Source organism: Haliaeetus albicilla, chromosome 2 (assembly GCF_947461875.1).
Source record: "Haliaeetus albicilla chromosome 2, bHalAlb1.1, whole genome shotgun sequence".
NCBI classification, from domain to species: Eukaryota; Metazoa; Chordata; class Aves; order Accipitriformes; family Accipitridae; genus Haliaeetus; species Haliaeetus albicilla.
The window spans coordinates 17414515-17434365 of NC_091484.1; the positions used below are offsets into that span (position 1 = coordinate 17414515).

At 50.7% G+C, this 19851-nt stretch overlaps 1 protein-coding gene across 1 annotated transcript; it reads right to left on the reverse strand.

Annotated features, from left to right (window-relative positions):
* Nucleotides 1–368: 368 nt before the first annotated feature.
* LOC138688220 (centrosome-associated protein CEP250-like) lies at nt 369–19547 on the reverse strand. The gene is made up of 21 exons (XM_069799388.1): nt 19350–19547; nt 18915–18971; nt 18260–18328; nt 18114–18196; nt 17376–17541; nt 16531–16637; nt 15262–15489; nt 15074–15154; nt 14043–14187; nt 13612–13758; nt 13188–13418; nt 11405–11598; nt 9034–9161; nt 8659–8828; nt 8072–8147; nt 7657–7856; nt 4484–6907; nt 3571–3723; nt 3030–3173; nt 2812–2862; nt 369–560 (listed from the first exon to the last, which is right to left on the reverse strand). The coding sequence occupies exons 1-21, from the start codon at nt 19545–19547 to the stop codon at nt 369–371; spliced, it is 5244 nt and encodes a 1747-aa protein (XP_069655489.1).
* Nucleotides 19548–19851: the final 304 nt, after the last annotated feature.

Genomic DNA, 19851 nt, shown 5'->3' on the forward strand with positions numbered 1-19851 from the left:
CAAGTGAAAAAGACAGCATAAGCTTTTCCTAAGCCACATACTTGCCTAGCCCTTGCTTTTTCCTACTAAAAAAGTGCAGTCCTGCAAACCCTCTTTTATTAAAACAAAATTTTAAACATCGCTGTCACTAGGCAATGCTTGCGAACGTAAACAGAACCAATGTACCCCCGTTGAAAAAGGGCAGTCCTGCAAAATCTCTTTTATTAAAACAAAAATTTTTTTAAATCCCTGTCGCTAGGAAATGCTTCCGAACGCAAACAGAACAGATGTACCCCCATTTCCCACAGCAAAACATAATACGTTTCCGGGAAGGGCACCAGACCGGAACGCCGTGATGCTGCAGCTGCTCCTCTACAGGAAAAGAAGGTTCAGAGAGGCTGACCCAGCTTCCGAGCCTCTGCTTCCAGAACAGCAGCTTTCGGCTCCCTGACCACAGCTGCTAAGGAGCGAGACAGCTCTTGGTGAAGGTCTGACAGCTCCTGGCTGGTCTTGGCACAGCGCTCGATATAGTCCTGCTTGTATTTTCGTTCTTGTGCCAGCTGCGTCTGCAGAAGGGACACCTGAAAGAGGCAAAAGGCCGAGCTCAGACAAGCCCACGCTCTTAGGACCATCCGTAGCTCCACAGATCCGGCCGTCAGGGAAGACGCACCCTCCAACTCCAGCCCTGACAAACATGTTGTCCTTGTGGAATGGGAACTAAGAGGTTGCCAGAGCCACCCTGAACTGAGCTCAGATTACCGGCAATTCCGAGTTTCTTTCTGGCATACCATTCACAAGGCACAACACCGAGACGTGACATGCATATTAAAGAGAGAGGTTTCTACAGGATTTCGTAACCCAACCCTTTTTTTCAAAGGAGAGATTTGGGCTGCTGCCACCTTAGTTCCACCTGCTTTCTCCTCAGCAGGAGGACTGCTGCTTACACAAGGTAGTGAAGAACCGTTCTGTTACGATCTACTTTAGAAACCTGACAGCTAGCACATGAAACGGGAGAAAACTCTCACTCTTCCTAACTTCAGAGCACAGCCCGGGGGGCAAAGGAGCCTTAAAGGACTGCTGAGGCCTTCAAAATCCTCAAACTCTTATTACTTCCTGGCAACAGCGGGTTGTGCCTGCTGGGCTTTTTGGTGGGAGAGACCCAGCTGCTCTCGCCTCCTGTCAGCATTGCAGGGCAGCGCAGCCACAGCAGCTCTGGCATGTTGCCCTCTGCCTGCTTTGGAGCGGAGGAGATGCCAGCACTGGGAGCAGCGCTCGGTGCTTTGCTGTTTCGGGGAGAACAGCTCAGGCCAGAGGTTCTCCTCTGTTTTCAAAGTGACATGTGCTTTGCCAAGGGCTCTGTCCCACGTGGGAATGCCATCCCCAACCTCGAGCTAGGAGTACGAAAATATTCTTTCTTGGCAAATGAACTCAAATAACAGAAGCAATTCCTAAAGGAGTTTTATGGCTTATGGAACCTGCTCCGTTCGAATTACGATACCAAGGTCTGCCAACGTAAAGCCAAACCAGACAAAAAGAGGGTCCCTAATCTGCTAAGCATCTCGAGCAGACTAGGTGGGAAACTCGGGCAGCCAGCTCCGGAAGGGGAACGCGAGGTGCCGAATTAGAAGCCGGTAGCGCGCACGGAAAGCAAGACGTCGGAGGGACTTCACAGCAGACGATACGCGTAGGCTAGGGAACACCACCCCTGAAGAGAGGGACAGCTCTGACCTTCTCTCTGAAATAATAAGGGCACCTTTCTGCAACGGGGCTTGGAAGCCTCCCACGCTTTGGTAGGTAACCCAGAGGTATGCGTGGGAGAAGTGGCCATCTGCTGCTAAGAGCATCTCCCAGGAAGGGGGAGATCACGTTCCAGTTCCGCTGTTTCCCAGACCCAGAGGAGTGCCCCAACTAGCCAGCTGAGGACGATTCTTTGAGCAGAGCACCTTCACTTTCCTGCCGAACTGCTGGAGCAGGTCCACAGTGCAGGCAGACACAACCGTCACAGGGGGAAGGGGGTTCAATCCGTTATCTGTAGCAACAGAACTTCAGGCGCTGAGGCTTCCTGGTGAAAACACCCTTAAGGTATAACTTGATGGCTTCAGCGGTACGCTCGGCTCACTTGCCAGAGCTGAGCACCGTGTACTTTACTCGCATAAATCTTACAGGCATTTTGCCCTGAACACCTGCGAAGATTCACCTCCTCAGGGAGACCAGGGCATACCAGACCCTTAAAAGCACGTGGAAGAGGAGCCTGGCGACTGCTGCTACTGCCAGTACCGCTGTCAAGGGATGGGATAGGGTTCAGGAGCTGGGACGTACATTCTTACGCTGATAAAACAAGCGTCCACGCTGCGCTTAGGTCTCCGACTCGGTCCGATACTGGGATCGTGATTAGCGCAGCATAGCAATAGGAGACTAACGGTTGCCCGAAGGCTGTAAGCTCTGGCGCTGCCTCAGATCCCTGGAGCTCTGATAGAGTGCAAGCTCTACCGTTAACGGAGTCAAGGGAAAATGGAAGCCGTCAACAAGATGAGTAAGACTCAAGGGGAACATCCTTAGAATCTTCTCCATATTCAGGCGAGTGCCAGTTCTCTGAATTTCCTCCAATCCCTCTCCCACCACGCCTGACCTCTAGGCAAGCCAGAGACTAGACCTAGGTGCATGATGTTGTTTGGCCATGGCCAACAGATGTGTCTGACTGACTGGGTATTTCCACTGCCTGGTGTACTCACTTCCCGACAGCCAAACAAAATTCGGGCTGTAGCATCGTGCAAAGCTGTGCCCCTCAGTACAGCCACGGCAGCTTTTGACGAGAGCTTTCCTACTCCTCACCTGGTTCTGCAACTCAGCTAATCGACGACTGCAGTGAGCGTGAGACTCCTCCTGCGAAGAAAATGCAAGGATTTCCTTTTGGTCTCCAGTTTGGCCAGGGCCATGGTCTACGTTCCACTTCTCTTAGGTCTATACTGGGGGGATGCTGCCACTGGGATTTGCCACTGTTCCTCTGTATGGCCAGACCCTCCTCCCACCAAGGAAGATTCTGTTCTCACCTGTCTAGAAGCAGCCATCTTGTGCTGGTCAGACAGCAAAAATCCGCACGCATCTGGCAGCGACCGACCACTGTGATATCTCTTCAGTCTCCTCCGTTCACGTTCCACCTGCACGTTGGTGATAGGAGAAAGGGTCACAGAAACCTGCCACCAAACAAGGAGCAAAAGGAGCTCTGGACATCATGGCAAGGAGATTTCTGCTCTGCTCAGAGGCTGTTAACTGCCCCAGAGAATGCTGCGGGCAAAAAGCACTCGAAGTAGGCTATGGAAGAGAAAGAGCAAGAGGAAACAGTTCCTGACACAAGAGTGTCAAACGTGCGTGTATGGGGACACTGGGGCAAGAAGGGTGGGACCGGAGCGAATGCGCATTTGTGAAGGCAACGGGGTGCCAGAAGAGAGAGAAAATACAAAAGCGTGCGTCCACAGGGGGAAGTGGGAGAGGGAAGGAAACAAGCAGAGGACTCCAAAGTGCTGTCTGTGGAAATGTGCTGTGATCCAGAGGACCGTGAGGCTTTGCAGAGGCAGTGAAAGCCTGTTTTACCTGCTCGAGAGTCCTCCTGAGCTCAGCATTGAGTTGCTTCAGCTCCGCCTTCTCCAGTTCCAGCCTTGCAACTGCTCGCTGCAGACATTCCAGCTGCTGTGACAGGAGTCTCTTCTCCGAGAGCCACGATAGCTGCTCCCCTTCTGCAATAGCCTGCTGGATATACAGAGAGGAGTTTATGTGAGCTGGTGCCCCATAAAGGTTAGGAGGGACAGAATCGACAAGTCGGGGAGAGTGACCGGACTCGGGAATGGACAGTGCCAAGTCCCTTCTGCTCCTCCTGGTTGACGGGCCAAAACAACACACTCTCTTCCTAGGGGCCCTCCTCCCGATCGCCGTGGGGAAATCCACACAGATTTGCCTTCCGGCCTTTTGGACCGCAGCACAAGTACATCCTGAATGCGCAATGAAGCCCTTCACCTGATCAGGCAACGGTACGAATGCCGTTATTTTTAATACACTGGAAAAGCTGTACCTCCGAAATCGACATCTCTGAAAGCATCCTCTAAGCACCGTCAGCGTAGCTGCTGTGCAACCATCGTTACAAAATTCTGCTAAGGTCAGTCCCTTAGTTTGGTCAGCTGTGCCCCTTCCTTTCCGTGCCAAACCCCAACCACGACACGTTGGCTAAGCTTGCCTACACAGGAGAGAACCAGTTACCCATCCCCAACGTCTGGGCTTGGGGTAACTCTAACAGCAAGCTCCGTAGTTCTTTCAGTAGTTCGGGGGCTGACAGAAAACACTTCAGCAGGTGAATGCCTTGAGCTACGCAGACAGGCAAGCCTGCTGGCTACAACCGCAGTTTCTTTGGCCAAGCAGGTCATGTATTTATGGGACTATATATTCCCGTATCTTTATGGGCATCATCATTAGAATCCTTTATAGACTTTTTAGTTGACTGATGATCAGTCACACTGCCTACCTGATGATGAAACCGGTCCGTGTCCCTCTCCGAAACCATGCTCTGCAGGATGGCTATTTCTTCCCTCAGAGTCCCATTGGCCATTTCACTCTTGGTAAGGGCAAGAGTCAGTGCTTGTGCCTTCTCTTTCCATTTGACTTCTCTGCTCTCGGTCTGCTTCAAAATAGCAATCGTGCGCTCCAATTCTTCCCCATTGGCTTTCCGCTCATCCTCCAGTTGTTGCATTAGCTCCTTCTGTCTTTGCAAGGAACGGTCTCTCTCCTGGAGAACTCGCCGCTTCTCTGCTTCCTCTTCCTCCCATTTCTGGAGTTTCTGGATTTGTTTCTGCAGGGTCTCCCCGCCATCCTTCCATCGCAAAGCTGATGTTAATTGTTTCAAGAGCTCACTCTGCCTCCTAAGCTCTTGTTCTCTCTCTGTCAGAGTCTGCTCTAAGTACCCGACTCTGTCTCTGTGGTTCTCGATCTCCTCATCCTTCTTTGTCAGAGTCGGCTGAACATGCTGGAGATCTTCCCGAAGAGCTCTTACTTCCTCTTCTAACTCTTTTAGTTCACCTTCAGCCTTGGTCTCTTGCTCCTTCTCATGCAAGGCTTCTTCCAGGAGCTTCTCTTGCTCTCTGCCATGCCTAACCTCTTCATTCTTCTTGGTTAGCCTAGGCTGGAGATTCTGCAAGGTCTTCAGTTCTTCTTCTTGGCGCTGGAGTTTTTGCATGAGAGTTTCGTTGTCTTCATCTCTCTTCCTCACCGCTTGCTCAAGCAGATCCACTTGCTGCTGGCATGATGTTAGTGCTACTTTCGTGCTTTCTTCACGAAGCCGGAACATGTTCATTTGCTCTGTCTGCCTGAGGAACTCCAAATGGTTCTCCTTCAAGATTTGGCTCATTTTGTCTAGATCCTGCTCTAGACTCTTGGCCTGCTTGCCTTCTAACTCCTTCTGCTCTCGAAGCTCCTGGACGTGCTCTTGCAAAGACACTATCTCTTGATCTCTCGCTTCTAGAGAAGATTCAGCGTATTCTAGTTTTTGCTGTACGGCTTTGGTCTGCCTCGCTGCCTCCTCCTTTTGCTGTTGAAGCTTAGAGAGAGCTTCCTCCAGAACCTCTATCTTTTCCTCTCTTTCTTTCAGAGTCAGCTTTGTTGCTTGGAGGTTTGTTTGCTCAGCTTCACGCTTTTCCTCCTTTTCCTTCCACGCCTCACATTGCTTTCTAAGGGATAACATTTCTTGTTCTTTTTCCTTCAGTGCCACTTGAAGCTGCTGCAGAATTTCCTTCTGCTGTCCAGAGTCTTGCTCTTCTTTTTGGAAGGTCTCAATCAGTTCCTTCTGAGATTCAATCATTAAATCCTTTTCTTTCAGTATTGCTGTAGTGTACTCTAAGTCTCTGTGCAAGACATTCATCTGTTCTTCTGTTTTTTCCGCATAGCTCCTTGCCTGTTGCTTTTGGATGTCTAGGAGTCTGTCCTTTTCTTTTAAGGTTCCTAAGGTCTGCTCCAGTTGGTCACGGACAGTCCTTAACTGCATTTCCATGACTTCCTCAGCTTCCCGGATTTGCTGTTGTTGCGACTCAAGCTCTTGATCCTTTTCAGATAAAGAAAGGGTCATCTTTTCCAGTGTACCACGAAGCTCTTGCAGGTAGCCCTCTTGCTGTTCCTTGTACTGCTGCAAGAGTCGTAACTGATCCCTTTGAGAATCACACTCGCTCTCTCTGTCCTTAAGAACTGCCCTCAGGTGTCCAAGGCTCGCGTGCAGAGATTTCGCCTGTTCTCTCTCCATTTCCAGCGCTTGGATCTGCTGGGTCAGAGACAGAAGCTCCAAATTCTTCTCCTTCAAGTTTCCTTTCATATGATCAAGATCCACCTGCAGATTTCTCACTTGTGATGCACCGTCTCGTTCTAGAATCATTATTTTCCCCTCCTGGAATTGGATCTCCCGGTCTCTCTCCTCCAGCTCTTCGCTCATCTTGCTGACAGCAGTCCTCAGCATTTCTCGCTGCTTCTCCAGCTCCCGTATCTGTTCTTGCTGGGATTCAACCTCCTGTTTTTTCTCTGTTATGTCCTTGATAACCTCACTGAGAGTAGTTTCGTGCATTTCTTTCTGGTTCTCCAGCCTTCTCACCTGTTCCTGGTACAACTTCATTTCTCCCTCCCTCTCCGACAGGATGGCAGTCATACGAGTGAGACTCTCCTGCAAAGCTTTTCTCTGTGCTGCCTCTTTTTGGAGCATCTGGATTTTCTCCCGCTGCGTTTCCACTTCCTCGTTTTTGATTTTTAAGATAGACAATGTAGTCTGAAGTTCTTGTTCAAGGCAGCGATTCCTATCTGTTGCTGCATTTGCTCGGGTTTCGGAGGCTGTGACCGATTCCTGAAGAAGTTTCATCTCCCGTACCAGTTCTTCTTTAACGGCTCGCAGTCCGTCCCGTTCCTGCTGCAAAACAGTGACAAAGAGGTTCAATAATTCCACCCATGTATGTTTGCTTTTCGTACTAGATTTGAACTCCTGCTTCAGTGGCAGTCAGGGGCTGCCCCCTCCCTCCCTGCCTCTCGGGATGTTGTAAGACCTTTCCTGCGCCACCCTTTCGGTTGCGTCTTTCCCAGCTTACTCGGCCAGTCCCGTCTTCCTTTTTGCCCTTCTCCGAACCTCTTCCAGCTCAAGCGTGTTCTTTTGGGGAGGAGCTGCCAGAACTGCAGCCAGGATTTAAAGTCCAGACTAACCATGATTTAGGCAGTGGCACGATGATGTTCTCTCTGATAGGGAGGGAGGAAGGGAAGACAGAACAACCCCAACATGGGAGTTCCCGTTGTTGGGGTTGGGCGTTGGGGTTTTTTTTGGACCTCTACCGTGTAGAGTTTTCATGGTACCATCCTCTAGAACCCCACTGTGCCCTCTTGAAGGAGTAGCGGTCAGATCACAGACACAGTTACGGTGTTCATGTTCTCTTCAGGCTGCAACGCGCTTCCTGCCTTTCTCAAACCTACACTGTGGTAGCCTCTCGCATTCCAGGCCCTGTCCCTCACGGCACAAAGGTCTCATGGCTGCCAAGGCATCGCTCCTCTTTACAAAGGGGTATCGAAGAGACGCTTCCACCCAGACGGACAGTGTCCAGAGAAGCACTGCCAATAAGGAGCCCAGAAGAGTAAAAAAAACCACACAAATTCTCCTTTCACGGTCTCTACCTCTTGCTTGGCACTTTCCACTCTCGTCCGTTCCTCCTCTTGTTGAGCTTGCATGGCAGCAACTTTCTGCTTCATATCAAACAGCTTCTTCTCGTGCTCCCTTTCTGTCTCTGCCTTCTCCTTTTCCCACTGCTCCAGCATCTCCTGTAGCTCTGAATGGTGCCCTTCCCGCTCGCTTGCCTGATGAGGGGAGAAAAAGACTTCAGGAGGGAGTCCCAGCCAAGCTTCTCAAAAAAATGGGAAGCTTCATCCCTCCCACAAACCCCCACCTCGACAGCGCACAGTAGTGGCTTTGTGCCCTCCATAAATCATGTCCTATCAAGGAACTTAAAAGGAGGGTCAAGCTGGTGGAAGAAGAGGAGATGTTACCTTCCCCTCTCTGGCGGCTGCCTGTTTCCTAGCACCTCTCGCCTACGGGATTTCCCTCTAGTCTCAGAGTCTCTATTTTCAAAGCTCAACTCCATTCTCATCAAGGAGAAGATGCAGATGGACTGCAGGGTGAGAAAGAGGCCAGCACCCCGATGCCCTAGTCACAAGACGGGCCACGAACTCAAGTTCAAGCCCAGGAACGAGGGGCTGTTCCATCTGTTCTGTATGCTTTGAGCCCAAAGATAACACCTCTGTCAACCGTGAAAGGACAGAAAGAAAGGAACAAAGTTCCCACGACTGCAGTTGGCAGGAAAGTTAGGAGTCTACTTCATGGTAGACAGGAGTCTGGTAAGATCCTACCCCTTTACTGCCATGCCTTGGGTGGGGACCACCCAACCTTCTGCTCAACTCGTCTTAGGCCCACACGGAATCCGTGGCTTGCATTTACTGTCCCGGCATAGTCCTGTAGGTCTTCACGTGCTTTCAAGTGCGAGCTCTTGGCTCTGCTGCCTGGCCTAGCAACGCGTGGCCTATGACAGACGCTTGCTGCCATTTCACACGCTCAGGCTATTATTCTTCTAAAGCCAGCCCACAAAGCTTGCCTCAAGACTTCAGAAGCATATTGTTTCCTACCAGCTCTTGCAGGAGCTTGTTTATTTCCACTTCGTGATCCGTTTCCCGAAGTTTGAGGGTATCGTTATACTGCTCTTCTGCCCGCAAGAGCTGTTGCGCCATGTTTTCCCGTTCCTGCTTCATGAGAGATCTCTCTGCTTCCAGCTCACATTGAAGGCACTTCGCTTCCCCTGCAAACGTGACAAATGGCAAGATTCAGGGCCTACACAAACAGCGGTTCTGACTTCACTAACCGTAAGCCATTTGAATTTCAGTGTAGGAGGGATCTGTCCCCAGCTCCTTCACTCCTTAGAAGCACTGCAGACGGAGAGCTATTTTTATACCATCCTCCCTAGGCAGGGGGGTCACCAGAAACAAAGCACATGAGGCTCTCACCTTGTATCACCTCCTTGGCCTGCCTGACTGTCTGAAGTTGGATTTCAAGCTGACTCCTGGCGATCTCCAGCTGACATAAGCGCTGCTGAGCCTCAAGCAGGCTGGATTCCAGGGTCTCCCTCCCGGCCCTACAAGAGGCCAATACGGAGAGAAATGAGTTTCTTGCTCCTGACGCCCACAGGGAGTTAGTCCAGTAGGAGCTGGTTCAAGATCCCTACCCCTCAGTTCGGAAAATGGGTTGCATGGAAACTGGTATACAGAAGGCATATTTCTGCCATTTAAAAGAGCAATGCAGGCCCCTCCGAGGGAATGCCCAGGCTTTACTTATGACCTAGCGTAACACAGAAAGCCCAGCCGAGTTTGATCTCCATCGCCAAATCTTAAATTGCTATTGTCTGATCTATGACGCACGGGTAGCTGTGCTCACAAAGTCTGTGCCAGCAAGCAAAAGCCCAGCCTCTGCTCACAGCCCTTTGCTCATCGTCACTTCCAGGTTGCTCTGCAGGGGCGCAGAGTAAGAGCATCTCCCTGGCTGACTCGTGACTTTTTGATGCTGTTCGTAGTGTACGTACAGGGAGGTGATCTTCCAGACTCCCTATATTTCAAAGGGACTAAAGCAATACATCAGATGATACAGTAAAAGCTCATGCTTGTAAGCAGCATTTGTAAGAAATCTGAACTAGATTTTACCTGAACAAGGACTACCTGAAAGGAGAGACAGGTAGCCTTCAGTTTAAACTCTTGGAAGTTCGCGAGAAAAACTTGCTACTTTTCTCTAAGCGTTGCTAACTAAGCAGGCAGTAGCCCAAATGGCTTGCCGCTCTTTAAAATGGAAGTTGTAGTACTGCGGAGGCAAATTGTTACATCCATAGACTTCAACCAGCTGCTGCGTATGACACACAGGACTCTGCAACCAGGAGCTGAAGTTGCCTCCCTGATCTAACACGGCGTCCTGTGTGCCAGGTTCCTACCATACACAGCACTGCCTCACTAGAACAGGCGTGCAACCAGGATAACATCCTTCAGGGTAAAGGGGCACCCGAGTGGTACAACACTAAGACCCACAACAGTAGGATTTCACTGCTTTGATGGACGATGGAGGATGTATCTTCAAGAAGGAGAACAAGCACATATTTCTGACTACGCCAATGTCTGGCAGTCCAAAGTAAATATGCTCCATTTTAAGGATAAATCAAAGTCAGTCTCTAAAACAGAACAGAGAAGATAAGAGTCCAAAACTGTGACGACAACAACAGGCTCTTGAGAACAACATCTGGCAAGAATAGTTGCTGCAGCCCAATAATTGACAGAACATAATTCAGCTGGATCAACTAAGAGGAGCTGGAGCTCAGAAGCAGCAGCAGCTCTCAAGAAACAGACTGAGTCTAAATGGTGTTTATCAGCCTTGCTAACAACATACTCTGGAGTGGTAAGGCGTCAAAGTCAAGAAGCGTGACAAACAATCTCGCATTTGTACAGCTCTGCAAGGTCAGGAGTCTTCTAAAAAAGACCTGAGAGGAGGACAAACATCTCCATACGTTGGGTAGTTTGGGGTTGGTTTTTTTTTTTAAAAGCAGAACTTGTCACACGTGATCTTAGAAACCTGATCCAGCAGAAGGACAAAATCTTGTTCCTGCCCTGCATAAACTCCTCCATGATGTCTATCTCAAAACAGCACGTGGTAGGGAGTACCGGACCCACACATCAATGATGGGCAACAATTCCCGCAGACTGGCGAGCATTCAAAAGAGGCTTCCCTGCTGCTGGTGTAACCAACTCTAGGTCCTGCACCACAGGTAACAAGAGTTAGACTAGAAACAGTAGGCCCTCAAGATTTTCAGCACGAGCCTCTAGCTTCACCCTAAATGGCAGTGTCCTACTCGCAATGTCCGTACGTAATAGACTTGAATTCTGAAGATCCCCTGTCAAACTACTTGATAAGGAACGATCCAAGTTCAAACGCGCAGAACGAGAAACCGAAACCAGAGAGAAGCTTTGGGTTTCAGTAAACATCTGCATGGTTTAATTACTACTCAATGCAGAGCCAAGGTACCAGATACTGAGGAATTACGCTGGCTTGCTTTGGACTTCACACAGGAACGTGCAAGGGGGCATAAACATGAGCCCCAGGCTCAGGAGAGCTTTGTTAGCTTTAGCTGTCAGAAAAATAACATTCAAACCATGCTGTACTGGTTTGGGTTTTTGGTTTGGTGTTTTTTTTTTTTCTCGAGATTCCTCCATTTTCTGTCCATGGAAGGTGAAAATAGCTGAAAAGCATACAGGATGCAATGAACCCTCGTGTCATGATTATCACCTCTATAATTACAGACATTAAATAATCTCCTGCCTAGGGTCTCCCCCCTGCCTTTACCTGGCCTCTGCCAGCTGCTCTGCAAGGCCTCGTCTGTCCCGCTCCGTGGCTGCCAGTCGCACCTCTAAGGCAGCCTTCTCGTGCGCCAGCAATTCCTTCTCTTTGGATACGTTGGCCAGTGCTTGTCCCTGGCGAGAGGACTCCTGCCGCAACTGCTCCAGACCACTGCTAGCTGACTCTTGCTGGCGGTGAACCTGAAAGCGGGACAAAATACAGTTAGAGTCCCTTCTCTGGAGTTCTGTGCAGAGCCAGCCAGCGCCACTTCTGAATCAGCTAGAGGAGAAAGAGCTCCGGTACTCTGGCCTGAAAGTTTAAGAGCATCTGCTTCGTGCCGCCCTAACACCCTGGGCTGCCAAAAGGCACTAGGGCTGTTAACCTGAAAGCGATGTGTAAGGCCCTGCTGGGTTGCCTGGGACCAGACGGCCCCTTCAGGACAAACGTACACACCCAGACCACATCTTTTCACGCAAAAATACCACATCTTCCACAACTGCCACCTTGCAAACTAAAATTCTATCAGAATCTATTCCAGTGCTGGGAATTTTCAGGAACCGTTGAGCAAGAGCAACTTTGCTTGCCGAACAAAGTGGAAATACACATGGTTTCTCCTTCTAGAAGAAGAAAAACCAACATCAAAGCGTCACCTTGTCGCAGAACACCACCACACACCTACTTCAGTGTGTACGGCAGTTGGATGCAATGAGGTGATCCTTGGCAGGGAAACAGTCCTTGTGGTGAGCAGTGTCATTTAGTGATTTACGGAAGTCCGGCTGGTGTGGCCAAAGAGATGGTAGACTCTACTTGGACAGTAGTTCGTGTCAACAATACTGTCTACTTGTCTTACACAAACAAGTTGCCCAATAGACCTTGCTGGCATTCAAGCCTGAAGACTAACCGTGATTTTTCAGCTTGCTTCTGCAGTGATGCCAATACACCTCTGATGGGTATTTGCCAAACAGACCACGTACTCCAAAACTAAGACTGTCTAACAGGGAACAGACCTTCAGAAACAAACAATTCTCCTCTCAAAGTTACCCCATAAGACCTAAGATTGTACATTATGAAACCGACACTGAAATGATGGCAAACTCCCTAGTCTCCTCCAGCGATGCAATTCTCCCAAGCTCTTTTTCCACTCTACCAAAACCAGTTAGTCCAGAGTAAACAGTCTTCTGTGACCACCTCTTTCTCAGCTTCTCCCTCAAAGCCTAACGAGGATCTAGCAATTCAAAGCAGCATGTAGGTCGTAAAATACAGTTTCAACAATTTCAGGGTGCCATTCCCGTTCTTAGCAGTACAAGACAGCAGACACTGACTCGCCGCTTTGTCCCGCCCTCTAGGCCCCAACAAGCCGAGCCTGGAAAGTTGCAGACTTCACAACAAAAAGCATAAATAGAAACATGCAGCCCCGGGGGTTTTTGGCCTCAGAAAATGGGTGAAGAGCTACCCTGTTTGCTTCTTTCGACGCATGTGAGAGTAGTAGCCTCACGCAGATTCGTGGGCAAGGCAAATCACCTCTCTGCAGCTTATCAAAAGCCAAAAAAGAGGCCAACACAGACAGGTGGATTAAAGGAATCTGTAGAAGCAGAGGACGACCCAGAGAATTGCACAACAGCTCTGCAAGCCATCAACACGCTTCCAGAAGGAAGTAAACAACGCCGCCTGACCCCCAGCGCTACCAAGTGTCTCCTTGACAAAAAACACTGCAGAATCCAACAGATACAGCTTCACTGAGCCAAGCAGCCAAAAGCCCACCCAGAAAGCACCAGGTTTTTGGTCTCACCTCAATGAGTTTCTCTTGGGTTTCTGCCTTCTCCTCTGCCAGCATCCTCAGCTCTGCCTGCAGCCCCTCCTGTTGCTCCTCTGCTTTCTTCAGCAGCTGCTCCAGGTGGGCTTTCTCTGCGCTCAGCGCCTCATTTGTTCTTTCACACAAGTTCAGCTTCTCCTGGCCAGAGATCTTTGCTCTCTCCATCTCGTCCACTTTGCCTGACAGAACGTCATGCTCTTGCTCCAGCTACAATCGCAGAAGCACAGAGGAAATAAAATAACAGTAAGATTTACTCTGTAGGAGCTTTGGCTTGGACAGAGAAAAGAGCAACGTTTCCATATTCAGACAGTCATACTGTCCGAAGGCAAGAAGCCTGAGAAGCAGCAGCAGCAGCAGCTGGAGACAAACACCTGGCAAGATCTTTGACAACTCTGCTCACCTGCAACACAAGTTTGTTCAGCTGCACCTTATCCAACACAAGAGCTTCATTGATACTGCTCACGTTCGCTGCTGCAACGTGTAGATCGGCTATTTCAGCAGTCAGCTTATTCTGAGCCCCTGTCAACTCTGCTACTGACTGCTCTGCCTGAAGAGACAAAAGAACAACATGACAACAAAGACAGGAAAATCCCTGACCTCAAGCAGCAACTCCAGATCCCCTGTTGTGTCTCTGACACACTCCCAGTTCAGCGTTCCCAACAAGCACGTGGGCACTAACGACACCGCAGAGCCTCTGTGGTCCGATCGCCATTTTCCAAGAAGGACAACAACATTGTCCCTGTCTTCTACTGCCAGAAACAGCATCTGTGGTGGTCTTGCTATCACAACTGCCTCTCCCACAAGTGCTGCCTCGGAATAAGGTGACCATACCTTTTCCAGTGCCACGGTAAGCTCGTGTTTCTCTTGCTTCAGCAGATCCCTCTGAAGGTGCGATTCCTCCAGCATCTCTCTTGCGACTACCAACTCGCTCTGCAATAATGAGTGTTCTCCTTCAAGTGTAGCTAAGTCCTTCAGTCTATCAGAAGGGGAAAGACAAACAAGTTTTTTAACGTAAAAAACATTCTCATTTCCAAAACCACGAGTATAGAATCATAGAATCATTTAGGTTGGAAAAGACCTTTGAGATCATCGAGTCCAACCGTAAACCTAACGCTGCCAAGTCCACCACTAAACCGCGTCCCTAAGCACCACACTCTACACGTCTTCGCAATACCTCCAGGGATGGTGGCTCAACCACTTCCCCGGGCAGCCTGTCCCAATGCTTGACAACCCTTTCGGTGAAGAAATTTTTCCTAATATCCAATCTAAGCCTCCCCTGGCACAACTTGAGGCCGTTTCCTCTCGTCCTATCACTTGTTACTCGGGAAGAGAGACCGACACCCACCTCGCTACAACCGCCTTTCAGGTAGCTAACAGCTTCCCGCCTGTTAGTTCTCCCTCTCCTCTTTCGTACGTTGGACACAAGACTTTCCAAAGTTCTTCTTTGGGTAAGACAGACTTTTAAAAAGTCCACCTTAATAGTCCCACAATTACTTTTGCCTTCAGCAGTGAACTGATGAAAGAGCTGGCAATCTATCTGGGGAGATGTGTACGAATTTCCCAAACTAATAATCACAGGATCACAGGATGATTCAGGTTAGTATGTGTGATGTTGCAAAATGGCACTCCTTGCCCCAAAGGCCTTCTGCGCTCAGTCTAGCGTGGAAACGGCAGTACGGAGGGGCTACATTGCATATGATGGTCCTGTGCAAATTCCTCCCAACTCCTTTAGCACAGCCCTGGGTAGCAAAAGGGCTGTACAAGAGACACAGCTCTCTTTACGCTGGTCTCCATTTCTCACCAAGAATCAGTTAACAGCAAAAACACTGTAATACGCCATCTCTTTTCCAGTCCTGCCTTACTCACAAGAGCTTCTGTCTGTCAGACGGTTTTTTCTGTCCGTTCTGTTGAAGGCAATAGTTTGACTAGGGACAGGAACAAGGCTGTGCAGAATGGGTGCGTTTTAAACGTGAACACAGCCCATCCTATGAATCCAACGAGCACCCACAGAAGATAACGCTGCTAACAGCAAAGTTTAAAACACATTCACCTGTCCTGAAGCTCCTTCTTCTCCGGGTCCCCTTCGACTTGTAAGTGCATCACCTCCCAAGTCTTCCGGCTTATTTCCTCTTCCGCTTGCTGCTGTGCCTGATCCTCGAGGACAGGTCTACCCAGCGTAACGGGTTCCCAGGGCCGTACGCCACAGTTTAGGCGGGAGCAGTTTACAAGTATAGATCCAGAAAGCCTCATTTGCTCTGCCTTCAGCTCTGACAAATCTCTGAAAAAGAATCAAGAAAGAGGTAATGTTCACACCACCACCTTTATCAGCTGACTCGCTTCCGAAGCACGTAATTGCGCAACAGTAAAAGCCGGCAGGAAAGACGACATCTTCGCTGGGGACGAATCATTCCTCTGACACTTTGGGATCAGGACACATCTTGACCCTTGGGCAATGGGTCTATTTGACGGTTGAGGAATGAATCTGTTTTCTCCCCAGAGATAAGAGGAAATGTATGGAACAGCCAGAAGGCTTCGAGAATTAACTAGCGGGTCAGGCGTACTCTACGCATTAAGGAAAGCTTATCACCAAATAAGGTAAATGGCTGACGGTAACCCAGAGTTTGAAATTGCATGCTGACACCAGAAGAATTTACTGTTAGGCTACGCTATTCTTCTCTGCACAGAAGGCACCTGTGAGAAAGGAACCTCAGAGAGCCCAAGAACAAGAAAACAATCATAAAAGGGAGGGATCAAACTAAGCAACATCAACTGGAGAAATGTAATAGCAGGGTAGAGAAGCTATTCTTTCTCTCAACAGTGTTGGTACAGGAATAAGCGGATGCAAACTGACCACGATAAACGTAAGCTGGAAATGAGAAGGAAAAAATAAATATATACATATTCACGAATGATCTTTCCATCGGGAGCAGTGGGAAAGGAAAGCCAGTGAGATTTAAGGCAAACTCTATAAAAGGGGACCGCTCCACATGCTGCATGCATAGCTTTGGTGAGTCTCTCCCAACTCGTCCACATATGCCTGTGTCTGTGTTAATATGCCCAAACATCACCATAGCCAAGTTCACCTGTTCAGGGCCCCTGCATTGCTTATAGCCTGAGCCCCTCAGCTTTACCTGAAAACCAGCATCAAACAAAATGATTCTGAATATAGCCTAAGGCATGCTTAAGGCCATCGCTTCAGACTGCCAAAGGAGAAATGGTATCTTTAGCCGCAGCTAGCGTAACATCAAGGCTCAAAAAGCAGCTGTGAAGGGAAGCTGTGTTTTTTCTGCAACGAGATCTAGCCTTCACTTCTACTCACCGGTCAGTGGCAGTCTTCATTTCCAGGAAATGACAGCGGAAGGTTACCACCTGACGCCACAGGCTGAGTAGACGGCTGCGTTCACCCCTTAGGTAGCTGTCATAAAGCTAAACAGGCAAAGACAAAAAGAAATGCCAATTCAGCCTTCGCTGTCACTGTACAAGCCTTTCAGAGAGGGGAGGGTACACAACCGTCATCACCGGGTCTCCTTTAAGAACTATTCCAATCGGGGGGGGGGGCATCAAGGACTGAAGAGCCACCACAGAGGCATCCTCAGTAGACCTGCCACCTGACTGCAAAGAAGGGAACATCCACACTTCCCCTGCAGGCGCGGGTATCAACAAAGCAAACTGATCGCGATTCATCATCTCGCCTTGCAGAGGTGTCTAACAGGCTCGGTGGAGGAAGACAAAAACAAGCCCCTCCGAGACCAGTGTCAGATTTGCTTGCAACAGCCTATTGGTAAGGGAGGCCTGTGCTGTTCTTCTGTTGGCTACCCTGAATCCGAAAACACACTGACCTCTCTTCGGTCTCCACTGCTGCAGACAGAGATTTAGGAACTATTAAAAAACAGACGAGCGTTCATGGGTCACTGCCCTACAGTGCCCAGCAACAGCAAGCATTTGCCTTTGAGAACGAGCAGTACGGTCACAGCACGCGGGCATCTCCCATCACCACAATTTGCTGACACTCCTCCATCTCACACCCCTGTCTTCTGCTCATAAACACCAAGACAGCCTCAACGGTGCCACGACTTTCACACAGCAAGCTCTCCAGGCCAGAAATAAAACCCATTCTCATTCCACCCCGGCATCGCGTCTGACATTCCCGTCGCCCATCCTTACCTCACGTTCACCGCGCCACTCGCTCTCCTTCAATTCCAGCTCCTCCCGGGCCCTCATCCAATCCACCGTCAGTTTTCCAACATCTTCTTTAAGGGCTGAATTAACCTCATTCGCTTCCTCGAGGTGTTCCTGCAGGAGAGTGTTCACTTCTGCCAGATTCTCACACCTTGGAAAGGGAGAAACAGCAATGAGGTCACTGAACAACTGCTATCCACAAGCAGCGCCTCCGTGATTTCCCAACTCCCTCAACACTGACTTTGTTGTCAAACCGAGAGGCAGTAAAAGTGCTTTCTAGGATTAACTAAGATCTCTCTGTGATGGCATACTCATTTGCTTCTCCTTGCTTTAAGCCTTCTACTTCCACCTACAATTTCGGTTTCCCCTTCTACTTTGATGATGCCCACAGTTCACGTCTTGCCTCCCCTTCGTGCTGTCTGATCACTGGACGCATCACCTTTCTCTAGCACTCTCCTGACCCGCTCACCTACTGAACCACAGAATAATTTAGGCTGGAAAGGGACCTTTGGAAGTCACCCGGAATAACCCCCCGCTCAAAACAGAGCCATTCAGCACACAACACTATTACTGCACCACAGAAAACAGACTGTGGACCTCTCTCCTTTCAAAGCAGCTTGCCCAACTGCTCCCCTTGGGGAGACCAGGGAGCACTGACAGGTTTTCCCTCACTTCCACGAGCATCCAGGATACCAGGTATGAGGGAACGCTTCTTCCTTGTACCTTTGCTGCTCCTCTTCCACCTGAAGCAGTGCTTTCTCCAGGCTCTGGTCTTCTGTGGCTTCCCACCTGCCTGGAAGGGGTCCCTTCAGAAGAAAGGAAAAGTTTAGTCAAATTCTTGTCTTCCCTTCACTGCTGTGAGCATCCACCGCTTTCCGCTCCATTCGCTTGGGTAGCTCAGGAGCTCGTGGCTTCTTCCAGGCGTAACAGTGTCGTGACTATGGAGAGCAAGGGAGGGGAAGGGTGGTGCTCAATGCGAGTAGCTCTCCTCAGTCCCCCACTGTGGCACTCTCGCAGCTAGGTCTCCTTAGCTCACAACCGTGAGCGCTCACTTCGACTTGAAGCCTGGGAATGCTCTCCTACTCTCCTACCCTTTGTTCTTCCTAGGTTTACTTTAGCCGTGAAGCAGAAAGAAAAGCACATAGCCGTATGTTGAACGCCAGCATTCTTGCCTTCCAAAATGCCACGTTTCAACCCGTTCTTTTTCAGAGGCGGCCATATAACCTAACAGGCAGTGTAGCCCTCTCCTGAGCCCTAGGACAAAATGTTACGCCAGCAATAAAGCACCCTTTCTCAAAACTAAAATCCCCCTTCACAGGGTTTCCTGCACCCGCATTTCTGGGACCACTGGCTCCTCTAAGAATGGCAACTGGACAAAACACTCGCAGGCAAACTTACAGCGCTTCTTTAAACCCTCAGGCAGCAAAATCTTGCTTCCCTCTGCCATTGCTTTGGGGAGCTTGCTTTGGCCCGCCTTAACAAACGCCACCTACACGGTCTTTAGTTAGCAACCTGCACACTCACCCCTCCTGCTGCCAGCTGCTGCTCCAACTCTCGACACCGAGTCCGGTACTGCAGTACCTGGACGGAGACATAGAATGAAGATGAGCGAATGCAGCTTGTAACAGGCTCGGCTCCTCCTGCATTAGCTTTTCTCCAAGTCTTTACAGCCCAAGCACAGTACGTTTCACAGCGCTGCCGATGTGCCGATGCCGCCAACAAGAAGTCGTTACGATACAGGGAAGCTTCACTTTATCTCGTACGGAAGAAACTGAGACGGGGCTTCTTTTACGCGTACTGCCACCTGCTCATCCTAAGAGCTGCCTGCCTCGGCCCGGGGCCGCCCCAAACCACCCCCGCCGGCTCGGCTCCTGCCTCTGGGACGGCCCCCTGCTAACGTGGCCCAACAAAGGCGCCTGCGAGCCGGGCATCTTTATTTCAGCACGGACAAGCCCTCACGAGAGGCTCGGCAGGGTGACAGCGGCAGGGCCAGGCGCCCAGCGGGCCGGGCCGGGCCGGGCCGGGCCGGGCCGGGCGGAGGAGGGCGGCTCCCGGGGCCTCCCCCGAGCTGCGGGCTCGGCGCCGTCCCGCCCGCGGCAGCGCCGGGGAACGCCCCGGGGAGGGCCCCGCTGGGGCCGCGCCTTCGCCCCCCGACATCGCCGCCGCCGCCGCCGAGGCCCCTCTCAGCGCTGCGCGGGCGGCCCGGGCACCCCGGCCCCGCCACCGCGGCCCGTCCCCGGGCAGCTCCCCGCCGGGCCGGCGCCCCCGCTCCTCACCTTCGCCTGCAGCTTCCGCACCAGCACCGCTTGCCGGTGCTGCGCCTCCTCCGAGCTCTGCAGCCGGCGCCGCACGGAGGCCTGGCTCCGCGCCGCCATGCCCCCGCTCTCCAGCCGGGCTCCGCCGCCTGACGGGCCCCGCGGCGGGGGCTGCTCCGCGGCCTGCCCCGGCGGACCGCGCTCAG

Excerpts from the sequence above, each read along its gene's own strand:
- LOC138688220 (XM_069799388.1), bottom strand. The coding sequence starts at position 19,547 with ATGTCGGGGGGCGAAGGCGCGGCCCCAGCGGGGCCCTCCCCGGGGCGT. Across the intron at positions 8,829-9,033 it reads GGCCAAGGAGGTGATACAAG|GGGAAGCGAAGTGCCTTCAA; the intron begins GTGAGAGCCTCA and ends TCACGTTTGCAG. Across the intron at positions 8,148-8,658 it reads ACAAGCTCCTGCAAGAGCTG|TCCATCTGCATCTTCTCCTT; the intron begins GTAGGAAACAAT and ends CTCACCCTGCAG.